Source organism: Hippocampus bargibanti, linkage group LG12 (assembly GCF_051943395.1).
Source record: "Hippocampus bargibanti isolate YZ-2025 linkage group LG12, ASM5194339v1, whole genome shotgun sequence".
In the NCBI taxonomy this organism is placed as follows: domain Eukaryota; kingdom Metazoa; phylum Chordata; class Actinopteri; order Syngnathiformes; family Syngnathidae; genus Hippocampus; species Hippocampus bargibanti.
Window position 1 is genome coordinate 17,773,135 of NC_142745.1, and position 16,923 is coordinate 17,790,057.

Below are 16,923 nucleotides of genomic sequence, written 5' to 3' on the forward strand. Positions count from 1 at the left end.
CTGAGTCCGTCACTTTCATTTCTCATGATTGTTTTGACCAAAGCCAAAGGTCACGAGAGGTTCTGTCGTGGTCTATATGTTTCTGTCACAAAGGAAATATGAACATTCATCGGCCATTTAAAAATAATCAGCTTAATGGATGCCATTTTTGTCTCGTTTATTATAGACACATAGCTGCAGAACGGGGGTTTACTTTTTAATCCATCCACGCTCTCATCTTCCGATGCATTTGAGGCGTTCAATGTATCATAATGTTTAACAGAGATGAGTCAACAGGCGAACACATTGGAAAATGTAAGAAACGGCAATTTAATACGTCAAAAAACACAAATCAATCCTCCGAACATGCAAAATGGCAGATTCTTTTTTTCCCCATTGTTCTTTATAAAACAATGCAGCGACGGTAGTTGCTAGAATGAAAGTAAAACAACAATGGAGGTGTCAAATGTTTACTTCCATTAAAACATGTTCTGTTTTATTAAACCCTGAAATGATGTCATTTGCCCCAAAATATTACGTTCAAATGTTCAAAATGACCTACTCTATACATTCGTCATATGACATTTTGTAAACTGGGCTGGTACAGCAAGCAAACGATAATAAGCTTTGTCCGCATGGGGCATAATGACACCATTTTAACGTCTAACATCAAGGGACAGGAAACGCAAACATATTTATGATGTCCAGAAAAATAAGTTAAGTAACCTTGTCATATTTTGAATATATCTTCTCATATTGGAGCAGATGTGAATTTTTCAGGAGATTATTCAGAAGTATGTATTCATTGAATGCGTGTGCGCATGAATTCAGCAGAAATTTGGGCAGATGCACTGTCAGTCACTGGTCCATTGAGGGTAAACTTCCCGCAAGGAGCTGAGTTTAGTGTAGACTCCATGACAATAATTAAAAATTAGGCTTCTGCATTTTATTGCGATCATAATAATGATAAAAAGACAATCTTCACTTACAGCATAATAAACCCAATATACACACATATGAGATAGAGAGAGAGAGAGAGAAATAATAGTCATGCCTCTGCTATTCACAAGGGATTAGGACCGGGACCATGAATAGGGAAAATATTTAAAAAAACAAACAAACAAACAAACAACCATTGATAAAAAAATGTTCTACATTTCCCACAAGATGTATGGGAAACTGGGGGTGGGGGAATTTAGAATCTTTGACAAGAAAAAAAATGTGGAATGGGGAAGCAACAAGAAAGCAAATCTGCAGGTGGTGAGTGTGCGAAAGTTGACTATAAATAAATACCCAGGAGTATTCATTAAGGGTCATTGAGCTGAAACCAAACAAACAAAAAAAATGTGAATGGCAGTTCAATTGTAATGGCGCATTGGATTTGCCACAAAACGTGCACTCCGTGCGCGGTGGCTTCCATTTGTCCCTGCTGAGCATGTTTTAATGAAAAGAGTGTGTGCACTGGAAAACAGGTACAAGTTGGGCCGTTCACGCCAGGCTCTGAGCGGTGGCTTTGATCTCAGATGACATCTTCTTCTCCTTACGGGCGGTGTACTCGCCTATAAAGGAGCCGTCTTCGTTGAAATGAGCGTCTTCTTCCGCGTAGTCTACCAGGCTGTCCCCACTGTCCCCGGCTTTGATCTCTTTGCTCAGAGAGTGCTGGCTGCCTTTTAGTGGCTTCTCGTCGTTGTCGCTGTCGAAGAAGCACACCGTCGTTACTTCTTCGCCATGGTTGGTTTCATATTTACAGAGGAAAGGAATCCAGGGGTTGTATTTTAGGATTATTTGGAGAATGTTTATGTGCTGTATGTCATGCATATTAGCATATTTGACAATAAAGCTGACTTTGACTTTGACTTTGATGTTGTGCCCATTGGTGTGCATTTTTCCTACGAATAACATTTCAATAAAAATGTCAAATTATTGATCTGAAAGTATTTATTGCTTGATTATTGAAGCTTGCAAACCTCCAATGTGGAGTACTGTAAAACATTTGGACTGGTACTGTGTCTCTCAATATACACCCAGCCAGCCATCTATCCATCTTTCGACCTATCTAGGTCTAGGTAGCTCGCTGGCTATCCAACTACCTATAGAAAGTTGGGAAAAAAACTACTTACAAAAGTGACAGTTGGCAATATTTTAAAGACTTTTCATACGGAGACATGTTGTTTCTCTCTGCATTTTTTGCATGTTTTTACATACCACAGTTTGGCAGATTACAGCCCACCATGACCGTTGCGGGGTAGCCCGTCATAAATTGGATCACTCCAGGATTAATGAAACATGCGCAGATAATACTGCCCCAGAGAAGAGCGACTTTCAAACACTGATTGCGTTCAGCTTCCTGCTGTGGACTGGCCAGTCTGTGCCCGGTGGCATCAGAACAGGAAATGGCAGCATTTCAATGCTGCAAGGCCGCCTTTCAGAAAGCAATGGCTATTTAAAAAAAGTGTTTGCTACACTGTAGGCGCTTTGTGACAAGAGGACATTTTTTTATTGTTTGAAGAAGTGTAGGCATGTTTGCTGCCCTTTTGCAAAGCAAAGACATTGGGGAAGGTCCTTCTCATGCAACAGCCTTGTTTCCACCAAGCAGAGCCAATTTTTCAACAATTTATTGAGCGACATGCTGCCAATCCACTGCTGGTCTATTCAAGTAAAAACAATAACCTAACTAATTGTTGCTATATTTTGTTTCCACTGCAGCCATAACCAAAACAAGTGGGTAATTGTCATATTGTACCACTTTCACAGCAGTTGTTTTAGTTTTGAAGTTATAATAAAGAACGAAATAACTTGTGCGTGGGGAAAATTATCTTTGGCCATGCATGCAAATAGCAGGCTGCTGAATGTGTGCATGTGTGACTGTAAGCTACTTCATCCAAGCAGCAACTTGGAGCAATTCAATTGGATTACATGGTGAGTGTTTGGACTATGTGAACCCCTGGATGTATTTATTTTAAAATAACATTTGGAAGAAACATGGGAGGCGCCCGAGTCATCCAAAAGGAATGGAGATAACAGCAGACAACATACAAACCTGCATCTAAAGTGCAGTTAGTGTGTCGTTATGTACTAGCCATACCATCACAAGTCGGTATATTTGTTTATACATGTATTCAATCATTTGTTCATCCATCCATCGATCAATCCATCCATCTATACATCTATCCACCCAACCGGACCCAAACCCACCCACTCACCGACCGACCCACCCACTCATCCATCCCCACTCTATCTATCCATCCATCCATCCATCCATCCATCCATCCATCCATCCATCCATCCATCCATCCATCCATCCATCAATCAATCAATCAATCAATCAATCCATCCATCCATCCCTCCTTCTCTGTCTCTCTCTCTCTTTGTCTCTCTCTCTCTCTCTCTCTCTCTGTCTATTCATCCATTTATTTATTTACTTATGTATCGATGTATTTATTCATATGTTTATTTACTTATTTATTTATTTACTTTTGCTCTTGACGCCACATCGCGTGCCGCCAAATTACATGCATGCGTGTGTTGACATAAATTTGCTCGGGTTACAGTGTCACCTTTGCACTTGGGTATGACACAGGTCTGATGCTCTGAGCTATTTATATTTCCGCAATCACTATCCCCACACACGATACAGAGCCACGTTCGTGTGGCAGTGGCAGTCTGGAATGAACTACGGCGGGTTGGTGGAATCATGGCTGGATGATGAATTGAGGGACAGCATCCTCCATTCTGAGGTATCATGTCATATTTAGTCCACAATTTACCTGCGAATGCAGGCAGAATTCAAGACAAGTTTTGTCTTCAGAAACATCAAACAGAAAGCTCTTTTTTGTTGTTGGTGTTTTTTAAAGTGATTTTTTCCAAGGCTTCATTGGTCACAAACCACCTGCCGTGTAACGAGAGACGATAGCCTGATGCAACTACCACCGCAACACAAGTGATGTGCAAACAGCTTACAACGCTACAGCTTGCTTATCACGTACGTTCCAATTCCCCGGCAACATCAAATTTCTTCCACAGAAGAAGTATGAGGCTCCGTGTCAGCCTCGCCTGTGTTACTTTCTCTTTGCAGCAATAGGGGAGACATAAAGAGCAGCGCTGAGATTGGAGGAAAGAAATTACGGCAGTATCAAGAGCTGCTTTGAGGGTGCCGCTTACCTGTATTCGCAGAATGTGTCGTCATTCATACCCTGGGACTCCACGTCTGGATGAAGGTCCTCCTTTTCTTTCACTGCTCACAAAATGAAGAGACAATATCAAACATATGGTACGCCCGAGGGAGCTGTGAATGACATACATGGTCTCCTCATGCTCTTTTACAAGATGTGCCCTAACACTTAAAGTCAAGTCGAATCTTCTCTGGGTGTTCTTTTAATGTCGTTCTTAATGTCGTTTTTTTTATGTCGTTTGTTTAATGTCGATGTAACATTAGGAAACAAAGTTGTTTACATCGTACGTGGGGGTAGCTTCGTTTTCCGCAAATAATACCGATTTGAGACAACAATAATGGGAATTTAATGAGAGAACAAAGAAGTGAGCTGGGTAGCCCTTTTGTTTTCATGACGGGCGAATGCTACCCAGACACCAAACCTGATGGCCATTAGCTGTGAATAATAAAGGCAATTACGGAGTCTTCAGATCCCAGTAGAAGAAGACAAAAAAAAAATCAAAAAAGGGAGATAACGATAAAGACATAAAGACTGTGTCATCATTAGCAGCACACAAAGAAAACATGTGAGTATCTTGTCCCACCTGCTGTGGCGGCCTCTACGTTGATGTGAAAACGTCAGGAAAAAAAAAGCAGAATGTGTAAAATCTTCTTGCCTTCAAACAGAGGCAATAGAAGCTCATTTCCCATCACCACACGATATTTTCTACACAAATATATGTATTTATTTCTCCATTGAGTTCCACGCTTATCGCAATAATGGAAGGTGCGATTGTAAAGTGGCCGCCTGCGCTTGCACATACCTGAATATTTTCCTCCTTTATTCCTGTTGACAAAACAGGCGATCAGCACAATGAGGGTGAGCAGAGCAATGGCGCACAGCAGTCCAATAAACCAGCCCTGGTTAGATATTCCTCCATGGATGCTGGCAAAATCTGAGGAGTAGAATACTTTGGTGACTTTGACCCGCCTTAACCTTTTTTATTGGATGACATGATTGAATGTTTACATCAGACAGAGCCTATCTGATGCACAAGCGGTAGTCCGTTGATGGAAACAAGTCCAATATTAATATTCAACAGCTAATTTGCCCGTCTAATTAATCAAGTACGCCGCATTATACAAATGGAATTCGGCCACGTTAAATCCTTCAGTAAATGGAGGCCCACGTTCCGCAAGGCCGCACCTGAGGCAGTTCAAAAGTGGAGGTTGTTTCAATGACCCATATTTTTTCTTCTCAGGAACCAAGGCCTGTGCCTAAGTCAGCAGAAATGTTTTCGAAGAAGAGCAGCAAACATAGTCAGAGTAATCACCACAGTCAGACAAATGCCCAAGACGCTTACTGTGAGAATCATCCCTCGCTAGACCACGGTTCACGGCGTTACCCACGCATGAAACTACCACTAGAATACAGATTTTTGGATTTTCTTGGCAACATTCATATCTTGCAGACATGGCATTTTGCGTCAAGTTAGTCAGGTGGGGAGCACAGAATCACACCTTTAGCCGGTTTAAATCAGCATTGCGTCCTTATCTACCATGTGTCAAATCATCCCCACTCAGCAAACATTGTCAACTAATCAATAAGCACACGTGAGACAAAAGTATTCCGTTAAAAATGTCGGGACCACATCTAGCAGGCTAAAGTACACCGGGAGAGAGTGAAGTGCACTCAAAAATTTGTCCAAGAAGACATGCTGCTAGCAGACACACATGTGGGCGGCTAACGACAAAATCCAAAGACAAACCAGACTTTGAGTCAAAGAACTAAACCCAAGGTGGGCAATCCATTTTGCAATGAAAGACTGGAAGACTTGTCGAGGGCCGAGCCAGTGTGCTAACTTCTACTTAGAGTGGATTGTTTTTTTTAATGTATTTATAAAAAACGTTTTAAATAAAGAGTTTGGGTCTAAAATAGCATTGCCATGTGTAGCTCTGGTATTTACCATTTGAATTAAGAAATGTACATTTTTAACAGTTATTCAAATGACACCTTTGCCCTTTGCCGTTTGAGCTTTCTCAGAATGTTGCATCAATCAGGATTTAAAAAGAAAAACGAAATGTGGAAAGTATAATACTGACAACGTATAAGGCCAATGACCAGTGAACCGCGACCAATGAATGATGACTTAGAATTCAACCAAGATGTATTTGAAACCTGAGATTTTTGACCCGTATGATAAGGCCAAATTTTTGACCTATTTCCTCCATTGCGGAGGAAATAAGAACATTGCTAACATTGGGACTATTCTTATCGTTTGCACAATGGCAGAGGTGTCAAACTACCATCCAATTGTCATTGTGTGTTGTGATGTCACACGACAAGACCATCGCCGATCAGACCCCGACGCGTCTTTAGAAATTTTAGTCCATCAGCCAGATTGATTCACGAGTTGATTCAAAGATATTGAGCTGCCCTTGGAAGAGCAAAGCTACCAGATACTTTTTAATCATGTTCAGTTGGCCATTTGCATCCTGAAATTCAGACCATGGCCTTTTGCAAGTCAACCAGGGAAAGAACAGCATCCAATAATGTAGTGAATGATGTGCATCATTAGTATGCCTTGACAGCAGCTGTCTGAGCAAGTTGACATCAATCCACTTCATTTCCCCGTGGCAAACATGCAAATCTTCTATCGTGCCTTCAGCTCAGGTGCTTTATTTACTCAGGTGATAATTCAGCACACGCGGGGCATCTGCGTCCATGTTGCCCAACCGGCACATGTGACACTCTTTGACTAATGTTGATGGATTAGTCTGCGACAATTGGTCATTGCAATCATTGGACCTGCGCAATGAATTTCACTAAGATCAAACCCTGAACTAAAAATATCCCCAGGCTTTCTCCTCTCTGTCTGTGTGTGTGTTTCAGGTTGCGATAAACACAACCAGAGAAAGAAGCTGTTCAGACAACAGAGAATTTTCTCTATGGGCGGCGGCAAAGTCAACGGGGACTTTTGAACAAGTGACACCACCCAACGTTCCGATCTGACGGCTCTCTACATCTCCCGTGTAGCCATTTATCGGGCTATAAATAATCCCCTCGCCCGTACGTGCTCAAAAATCCCCAGCACGCCTCCGTGGACATCCCTCGCCCAGCTCCTCATTTTCTCTCCGCTCAGAAAACGTGTTGTTTCAACAGAGTACCGCCGCTTAGCCGGTCAGGTGACTATTGGGTCAATACAGCGTCGTGTCAAGTGGGGACCAAGGCCCAAGAAATCAATCACTGACAATTAGATGTGTTTGTTCCATTCATGTGACGGCACTCTCCGGCTACACCGTCTGGCTAGAATATAGATAGTGTGTCTTTGAATAACCGTGGTGCAGCGGGGGAATGAAAACTCTGTTAAAACCGATCAGTTGGCGGCGTGGCTTATAACGTACGAACGGCAACAAATCTTGCAGAAAAACTCGTTAACGTACGGACGTTCCGAAATTATTGCAAAATCGCTTTCAGCAAAGTAAATTGAGGCTCCAAATTGCCTGGACAAAACTTCTGTTTTATTTATTTATTCATTCCTTTATTTGTTTATTTATTTATTTATTTATTTATTTATTTATTCTAATTCTCCTTATGGCTTTGATGCTTTATTGTGTCAGTATGTGTTGAGGTTCTACCTATGAAGGACTGAGTGGATTTGCTCAAAAGGGACTCGGGGAGTGCTTGGAGATGAGGGAGAAGCTGATTTTCCTGAAAAGAAGCATAAACCTCGAGTTTATTGATTACGATAGGGCTCACATTACAACTTCAAGTGTTGGCATGCGTGTTTCCTGAACTGCCAATAGCTTCTAACTGGAGTCCCTATTCATGCAGCTACAGCGTAAGATATTTGAATTCTGTGTGTAGTAATCTGTGGTGAGCCTGCTCGGATTTTGGATAGATGAATGGATTTACGGATGGATGGATGATAGATGGATGGATTCGGTTTGGATGGATGGTTTTGGGTTGGATGGATGGGTTGAATGGATGGATGGATGGATGGATGGATGGATGGGTGGGTTCACGTTGGATGGATTGATGGATGAAGGGATGGATGGATGGGTTCAGGTTGTATGGATGTATGAATGGGAGGATGGATGGATGGAAGGATGAATTTTCATGTTGGATGGATGGCTGTATGAATGGGTGGCTCCGGTTCAATGGATGTATGGATGGATGGACGTTGGATGCGTGGGTGGGTGCGCAGTTGGATGGATGGATGCGTTGGGTGGATGGATGGGTGGGTTGGTGGGTTTGGGCTGGATGGATCGATGGGTGGGTTGGTGGGTTTGGGCTGGATGGATGGGTGGTATTAGGGTACTTTCCTGACATTTAAAACCATTAGCAAAGTGTGGATTCCAATTCGTATTCAGTTCAGGTCTGGCACAGCGTGTGATTGTACGCATCTGCGTGAAACGACAGGCCTCTACGACACTCCACATAGCGGGGCCATTGGCGTGAGGCAGAGTGGGAGCTGCAGGGCCGGAAAAAGAAATGAAAGAAAGAATACGAAAGGGACAAGCAAATGCGTCGCTAAGCAGGCATTCAAAAAACATTCAACATTGCATGATCAAAGGTTCCGCTGTAAGCAAAGCACTTATGCGCAGCACGACAGCGAGTAGACAACAACAACAACAAAAAACAAAAACGGTGCACTCTCACAAGGCGCTAGCCAATGATGAACTAATACATTGAATACTTACTGTAATTGTTAACACGTGCAGTGATGTCAAGAATTGAAACATAATACAGACAAAGACAAGACTTGTGATCACCATCAACATTCAAACAAACATTCACATAGACAGTTTTTCTCTCGGCGGGATTTCAAGCCAAATGACAAGAACTTTCATGACAGCAATTAAAAGCAGCGCCCAGTCATCGAGGATGGTCGCAATGTGTTGGTATTGAAAGTGAAACATATTTCCCTCTCATTTTCCTCTGTAATTGTTCACCCCACAGTCAAATCCATGGATTCCCTCGGCGAGAGGTGCAATACTCCGCAAATGATACGTCGCGACACAGGTACAATTACATGCTACAAGCCGGATCATTATGGCAGAGTTAGCCGGCGTCTCTTTCATGATTGCACAATTCATTATCTCAACCTTCAGTTACTCCCTCGCCCAAAGCCATTTTCTTTCTTTGCTGATTGTCTCATAACTTGCACTTTCATCCAATCAATACGCACTTGCTCCGGCAGTGACACATGAAAAGTCAAGGAGGGGACGTTAAATTGTTTGTCTGCAAATATATAACGTACGGGGACAAAAAGAAAAGCTTGGCTGTAGCTATTCCAGCAAACAAGGCCCCTCTTGCCCTCCCAAACCCTCCCTAAAAATGTCTTTATTACATGCCTCACTAAGCCTGGATCATACCGAACCGATTCTGTGCCGTTACTCTAATGTTGTTGCCTGCTAATGTATCGCCAACACACAGCAGCGCGTTCAATCCAGCTGCAACAATGTTGTCTCTTCCCCCTCTGACTTACTTGTTTCAAGGGTGGTGGTGCTCTCCTGGCTGATAATTGGCCCGCAGCCCACCGCGGTACAGGAACGCAGGTGAAACTTGTATTTGCTTAAAGGCTCCAAGTCTCGCAGGGTCCACTTCGTCGTGTCAGGTTTGCTGATGTCGATGGTCTGCAGTTGACCAACTTCTTCTGTGTTGTTAACTGCAGTCCACGAGACGTTGACAAAAAAAAAATAATAATAATAAAATAGACGTTACTCTTGTAGATTTGGCAGTGATGTTGTACCTGAAAAATATTTTTATTCAAGTACCTTGAAGTGCTGCAGAGTACATTTCACACCCGAGTTCTTTTGATAGCATATATATATCGATGAGAAGGTTTCTTCAGCCGTCATCTGTACAAAAGTGAAGGTTTCGGACGTTTCGCCTCCTATCCAAGAGGCTTCGTCAGCGAACTAAAGTCTGACTGGTCGTATCGGCCCCATTTATATATCCCTAATGTCCAGACCTGGTGGCGCCGGACACAGCTATGATAGGTCCCTACTCTCAGGTTGGGGGGGGTGCGGGACCCCCCCCTGTGGCCCCACTGATTGTTCCTACATTCCTGACTAACGATTGGCCTATTACACCCACGGGTGTAATAGTCAGGAATGTAGGAACAATCAGTGGGGCCACAGGGGGGGGTCCCGCGCCCCCCCCAACCTGAGAGTAGGGACCTATCATAGCTGTGTCCGGCGCCACCAGGTCTGGACATTAGGGATATATAAATGGGGCCGATACGACCAGTCAGACTTTAGTTCGCTGACGAAGCCTCTTGGATAGGAGGCGAAACGTCCGAAACCTTCACTTTTGTACAGATGACGGCTGAAGAAACCTTCTCATCGATGGACCACTCCTGTACGACTGAGAGCTTACACAGACGTAGCATATATATAGTAAAAATTACGAGACGTGTCAATGTTTTGTAAGTGTGTTTCACAATTTTGGTCCATTTCCAACTGAACTGGTCCTTCAATCCAAACCATGATATCAAACTGAAACTGTGTTCACCGTGGACCTCAGACAGATCCGGAAGCCAATGCTGTTACTTTGCGAGTTTTGTTAGTGACTTTTTTTAAATACGACTCCATATGTGATTGAGCGATCAGAATTTTTCGGGCAATACCCATTCGTACTTTCGTTGCATCTCCTGTGTAAACAATTTTGCGATGGCGGGCCTGCCGGTAAAACTTGTGAGATGTTAAGCCATGGAAGGCTGACCTGCATGTGGAAGGAGCCTAGTAACGGGTGCTCCTTAGCTCAAAAGTAATACATTAGCACCTGGCTGTGTTATTTCTTGACATTTTGCGCGTGGCTCACTTAATGGGGACGTCAACATAGTCACACCTCGATGAGCTCATCAACCAGATCGCTGAGACACGTTGGAAGCGTCGTCCCTCCGAAATACGCTGTGACATTTGACCTTATCCCTAGCCGCCAAATCCGGTGCAATTAGCGAGGACAAAATGAGGCTGGAAGTTACTTTCGAGCTTTATTTTACCTTGTACGCATTGGAATTGGGATTTGTTGCCAACGGCGCAAGGTCTGTGAAACAGAACCTGAGTGACATAGTGGTCTTGCTCTTCCCCTCTTCCCACCCTCTCCTGCCCACCCTGACAGCACTGGGTAGCTCCTTCAGCCAGAGACTATTATACCCGCGCTGCAAGAAGGAGAGGTACCGCCGCTGTTTCGTACCGACTGGTGTCAGGATTTTTACTTTGCTTAGAATATCTTGTTTTTTTAACCTTTCACCCCCCCTTCCCCTGCCTAACCCATCTCCTTTCAAATTGCTGCTGTGGACTGCAAATTTCCCCATTGTGGACGATTAAAGGTTTTCTGATTCTGATTCATGAGTCAAGGAAGGACTACGCATCACCCGGATATCGACCCGTCATGTTTTCCAATAGGTGTCAAAGTCAAGGCCCGTGGGGCCAAATCTGGCCCGCGACTTCATTTTATTCGCACCGCGAAATCAAATCAAGCATGTCAAGTGCCATAATGCTTGCTAAAGTCCAAACCCAAATGTCAACTTGTTCCATGTAAACCACAATAACAGCCATTATTCTTGACTTCAGATTTGAAAACTAATTATTCATTAATTTGTTGTGCATTCCGTGGAGGAGATAAAACATTCTAATGGTTTCCCTAAATTCATAACGACGGAAACTCTAACTACAATGTGGCCTGTGCGAAAACAAATCGTTTAACACCCCTGTGATAGACATTTTATGAGGTCATTCTGACCTCACTCCGATTCATGGAACATGGCGATTTCCATTTTGGTGATGGGCTAAAGTGCGATATGCTGTTTTCAAAAATCCTGTATTAGTTATGTGTATTCAATTGTTTCATTCCTTAAAAATGTAAACTGGCCAAGGCTGTTCAGGTAATTAATCATCAAAGGAAAAAAAATCTTGTGGGATAATATCTGGGCCACTTATTTGGAGGAAGAAAACAGGTACGTACTTAGCTGATATTCTAAGAGATAGCCTGTTAGAACGCCATTGGGCTCCGATGGTGGGACCCAAGCCAGAGAGACTGCGTGCCTCTGTGTTTCAGTCACTTTGAAAACCTGATTTTTCTCAGGGACTGCAGACGGGCAAAAAACAACAAAAAAACCATTTCTCAACCTATTGTTGCTTCACAGGTTCTAAACGGCGATATTTCATGTCGTTTTTCCCTACCGCCTTCCGGGGTCTTGAAGTTGACAGGATGGCTGCCGGGCCCGTTGCCGCGACCGTTGAAGGTCATGACAATGAGACTGTACTCAGAAAAAGGCAGGAGTTTGGGGACGATGGCATGGTTTCGGTCTCCTGGTAACGTCAAGGTGTGCTTGTCTCCGTGGCTTTTCTTCAAATCCAGCAAACTGCGAAGTCGCCACCAGTTGATCTGGATGCAACGAAAGAAACCCTCAGTGCCACCACAATGAATATCCGGCATATACGGGAGGCGCACGGACGTGAATTGTGCTGGGATAGGGAGAATGCGGAGGGGTCGCCGGAGAGGAAGAGAGCGAGAGCCCAACGTTTCCAGCGGGTTAGGGTCTTATTAATCTATGGCTGAAAACATGGGTCTTTTTTGAAGTATTACCCTGTAGCCTCCCAGATGTCCATGCAACTTGTCCTTGTTTACACGGGTCCAGCTGACCTTGACCACTGAGCTGTTCATCACCAGCACGGCTACATCATCAGGCGCGGCGGAGGGAACTGCAAAAGTAAACCCGGGAGAAAATATAACACGGATGCCGAAAGACCAGAGCCAAATCCGATTTACATTTGAATGGCTACATCACAAATGTAGATCAGATAAGTCGGGGGATGGATATATCTGGCAAAACACCCAACTTTACAGGGATGGGGGATTTCTACAGTCAGCCACAAAAACGTCTCGCTAACATAAAAGGAGCATTTATCTCCTATCTCGAGGTCATGACCTGTGCTGGTCTCCTGGAGGCAAGTCCAAAAGAGAGCTGAACACACAAAATAGAGTCGGTTGCTCGTCTTCTAAACAACACAAAAAGGGGAAAACGTTGCAAGCGAAACGAAAACATTACAAAAAACAGCCTGAGCAAATCGCTGAATATGAAAATGCGTAATAGTTAAAATGACTTACTCAAGGCAAAGTGAAATGACTCATTTATATATAAATCTTCCCCCTTTTGTGTCCTTTCTTTCAATATTAAAACAATAGATTACAAAACACACTGCCTATGCGGAAATTGACCGTTCAGTATCTCGAAAGCACCTACGCTAAAGGCGGGAAACCGAGAAAAGAAATGGCTCTCACGGCACATATTGATTTAAATGTAAAGTTAGATTTCTAGCAACGTCTCCTGTAAAAAAAACAAAAACAAATAAAGGCAGTTGTGCCGCTGTGTTGTCACATCACAAGTGACGATTTGTGTTGCACAAGGGAACGCTTTGACCTAATAATGGAATGTGAAATATTTGACGTCATTTACACAAAATACTGTATTTTCTGGACTAGAAGACGCACCATATTATAAGGCGCACCTTCAACAAATGACATATTAAAAAAAAAATGTCGATAAATAAACCGCATCGCATTATAAGGTACGTAGTCAGCTTTTGAAAAAAAAAATCGAGGGCATTTATGTGTGCCTTATAGTGCGAAAAATACGACAATAAAAATTACATTTTGACTTGTTTTCCCAAAATGGACATAATAATTGGTTTAATTTACAGCAATTCACACAATGACGTAACTGGCGCCGGTCGTAACTCGGATGTTACCTGTATAAGGCGCACCGAACGATAAGGCACATCTTCAATGAATGAAAAAGGTTTTCCAAGTATAACAGATAAATATAGAAAAGTTTTTCCAAATATAAGGCGCACCACATCATAAGGTGTAGAGGTTGGGAGTACGCACTACTTCTTCTTTGGGGGGGTGGAGTGGTAGCGGCTGACAGTCGTTGCGAGACCTGCTTTTCCTCAATATGACTTCAAATGTAAGGTGCACTGGGTCATCTTTTGAAGACAATCAAGGCTTTTTTGGGTGCGCCTTATACGCCAGAAAATACGGTAACCAGGAATTTGACACACTCAGGGTCATGCTAATTCTGGAAAATTCTGTCATTTCCCTCAGTGTAAATTCGGCCTCTTGGGTTTCATTTGTGGCAAGGGAGGAGGGGGTTGATGATAAAAGTTGCAGCCGGCAGCTCTTTGAAATGGAACAGGAAAAACAGTACACAGAACCGACAAGCAAAATTCCATGAAAGGCAACCTCCTACAAATTTCTCAATTCGCCCGCACACCACACCTCTGCGTCTGATACCGCCATAAAAATGACAGAAGCAAACTGATACGTACAATCTTCGCCCGAGTAGCCGGTCACCACGTTTGGTTCGGGTCCCCATCCCTGATTGTTCCTGGCTTGGATCTTGATTTCGTAGGGCACAAAAGTGGGCGTGTCCGTCACCACAAACGAATGTCTCTTCACAATATGTTCTTTCCAATCCTCCTCCAAGTCCTGCCGCCTGTAGCTCACTTTGTACTCAAGACCCGGCCCGTTGTGTTCAATTGGCAACAGGGGCTAGATAAAATAAAATAAAATAAAATAACATAAAATAAAATAAAAGACAGAGAGAAGAGCAAAACAATTTGACTTGCTTTTTGAACTCGGCTACATTGATTGTGCAGAAATGTGTATTTCTCTCCCCCAATGTCACATCTTCCCCTTTTCCACAAAAATGAAAAGTCAGTGCTGGGAGCACAAGCACTGTGTTATCTTGCAATCTATTAAAACAATAGGCTCAGTATCTTGCTCCAGCGAGGCTTTTCTCCAATGGTAAAACTAGTAAAACAACTTATCTCTGAATAGAGGACATTCTGCACGAAAAGCCATAAAAGAACTAGAAGCCATAAAAGAACATCATGAACAAAAAAGGGGAAGGGTCGGGGTGGAGAGGACATCAATCCAAGATTTAGAAAAGGCAAGATTTGCACTAAAATAAGAATATGAACCTCCCCCTTCTCCCGGACATTTGCTGGATCCTCATTCGAATGAATAATAAAGCCAAATAATTGAAAGTATTTCATCTTCCCCTAATTTAAAATGTTGTACACGTGAGTTATTCACACCAGTGGATTGTCTAATCCAAGGCCCCACCCCAACCTTATTCTTTTCTTACCTCCCAGTTGATATCCATTTCATGCGGCAAATGACCTTCGATTTTGATATTTTCCGGGTTCTTGTCAGGGACTGCGGGAAAAAAAGCGAGTAACGATTTTCCTCAGAATTGTGAGTGTGAAAGAAATCTCAAGTGAAATACAAAGTAGGCCCACAAAAGACATGGGAGGGGTGGCATCGGACCTGTCGGAGGGGTTTTGTATCTCTCTGTGGGTTTGCTGGGAGGACCCCTCCCGACGCCGTTAACCCCGACCACACGGAAACGGTAGTCGACGTGACCATGTAGTTTGAGGACGCACGAAGCGTGATTGCCGGGTACGCTGAGCAGCTCCTTCCAATTTCCAGGCTCCCACTGGCTCTCCTCGTATTGAATAATAAACTCTGTTGAAAAGGTGGAGAGAGACAATCAGCCCCAAATGCATTCAGACTCTGGCCAGCCGCAGGTGACGCAGCACTCTATTGGCTCTCTGCTTTGGGATTTTATGTTCCGCAAATACAACCATCGAAATTGACGCTCAGGTGGATCAATAATTGACACAGATAGATACCATTTTTTTCTACCTGTGATGGGGCTGTTGTGATGGTCCCCTGGGGTCCATTTCAGTTTTACACTTTTGGTTTTGTGTTCTGACAGCACCAAATGCCCTGGTGGATCAGGGACATCTGAAAACCATCACATGGGTTTAGGGAGGGGGGCAGAGGGGTGAGGTAGGTTAGACATATGGACAGATCACAGACACATCGATCCGAGCAGGAACCAACGGCAAGGCATCCGTTTTCAATCAAATGACAGTGATCAGATGTGGAACGGCTTGTGGGGTGAAAAACGACACCGACAACAGTTTTGGTTGATTTCATTTGATTTGAGTATGTTAAGTGGCTCCACAAATAAAATCCGGCGGAACCAGATACTGTACTTTTTTTCCAGTACATGAGTATGTCATTACAAAAAGTAAATGGTTTCAGATTACTTTGTTTTGTGCGACAGCGGACAAAATCAACGGCAGTGAAGTCTGCAAAAAGGTGTTTGAGTGTGGAATGAATTACATCAGATTTTGTTAAGAGGCTGAAGAAAATAAAGTCATTTGGACCCAGATCCTTTTTTTATGTGGTGAAGAGTCAACTTTACATTGTATGATGACTTGACAAAATCGCATTGCATAAATTCCGCAATTGTCTGAGAGACTAATTCACCCAAAAATGTGTGTCCGTGTGGAATAGACTTGATTTCTCTCCTTCAGGTGGCAGCACAAAATAAAATCCCGATCGTCTTTTTGAAGTTAGCTTAAAATTGAAAAAAAATTAGTCAATTCGACACACCATTTTTCTTGCGTACTTAGTATAGCGTGAAAATCAGAATTTTGCTCTGAAAGCCATTTATTGTCTGACCATGGCTGAGGCTCGCTAACATATCGATCTGTTGTCAAATTTCATGTGGTGAAAATGTTATCGGGGTTTTCTGTGCTAGACATGAAATGGTATCCGTACGTTGGCTCACCTAGCACCATCAGCAACGCTGACGCTGTCGCCTCGTCCACTGGGGTGCTCGCTATACATTTGTACACACCTTGGTCCCCACGACTCACGTTGACGATTTGAAGGACGCCGTCCTCCGCAAAGAATCTGTGAGCGA

General features: G+C 43.3%; 1 protein-coding gene across 5 annotated transcripts in view; it reads right to left on the reverse strand.

Annotated features, from left to right (window-relative positions):
* Nucleotides 1-285: 285 nt before the first annotated feature.
* The window catches only part of chl1b (cell adhesion molecule L1 like b), a 32,365-nt gene continuing 15,727 nt past the window's right edge, over nt 286-16,923 (reverse strand). For 2 of the 5 annotated variants that reach the window (XM_089009713.1, XM_089009712.1), the window contains 13 exons: nt 16,789-16,913; nt 15,852-15,953; nt 15,474-15,671; nt 15,292-15,362; nt 14,471-14,693; nt 13,072-13,107; nt 12,729-12,844; nt 12,323-12,527; nt 12,105-12,227; nt 9,622-9,801; nt 4,954-5,085; nt 4,141-4,213; nt 286-1,672 (listed from right to left, as the gene is read on the reverse strand). In XM_089009713.1, coding sequence (XP_088865839.1) covers nt 1,468-1,672; nt 4,141-4,213; nt 4,954-5,085; nt 9,622-9,801; nt 12,105-12,227; nt 12,323-12,527; nt 12,729-12,844; nt 13,072-13,107; nt 14,471-14,693; nt 15,292-15,362; nt 15,474-15,671; nt 15,852-15,953; nt 16,789-16,913 — 1,789 coding nt within the window. In that variant the 3' untranslated portion in view covers nt 286-1,467. Of the gene's footprint in view, nt 1,673-3,965; nt 4,047-4,140; nt 4,214-4,953; nt 5,086-9,621; nt 9,802-12,104; nt 12,228-12,322; nt 12,528-12,728; nt 12,845-13,071; nt 13,108-14,470; nt 14,694-15,291; nt 15,363-15,473; nt 15,672-15,851; nt 15,954-16,788; nt 16,914-16,923 lie in introns of all 5 variants that reach the window. The other 3 variants (XM_089009715.1, XM_089009714.1, XM_089009716.1) reach the window with 2 other exon arrangements.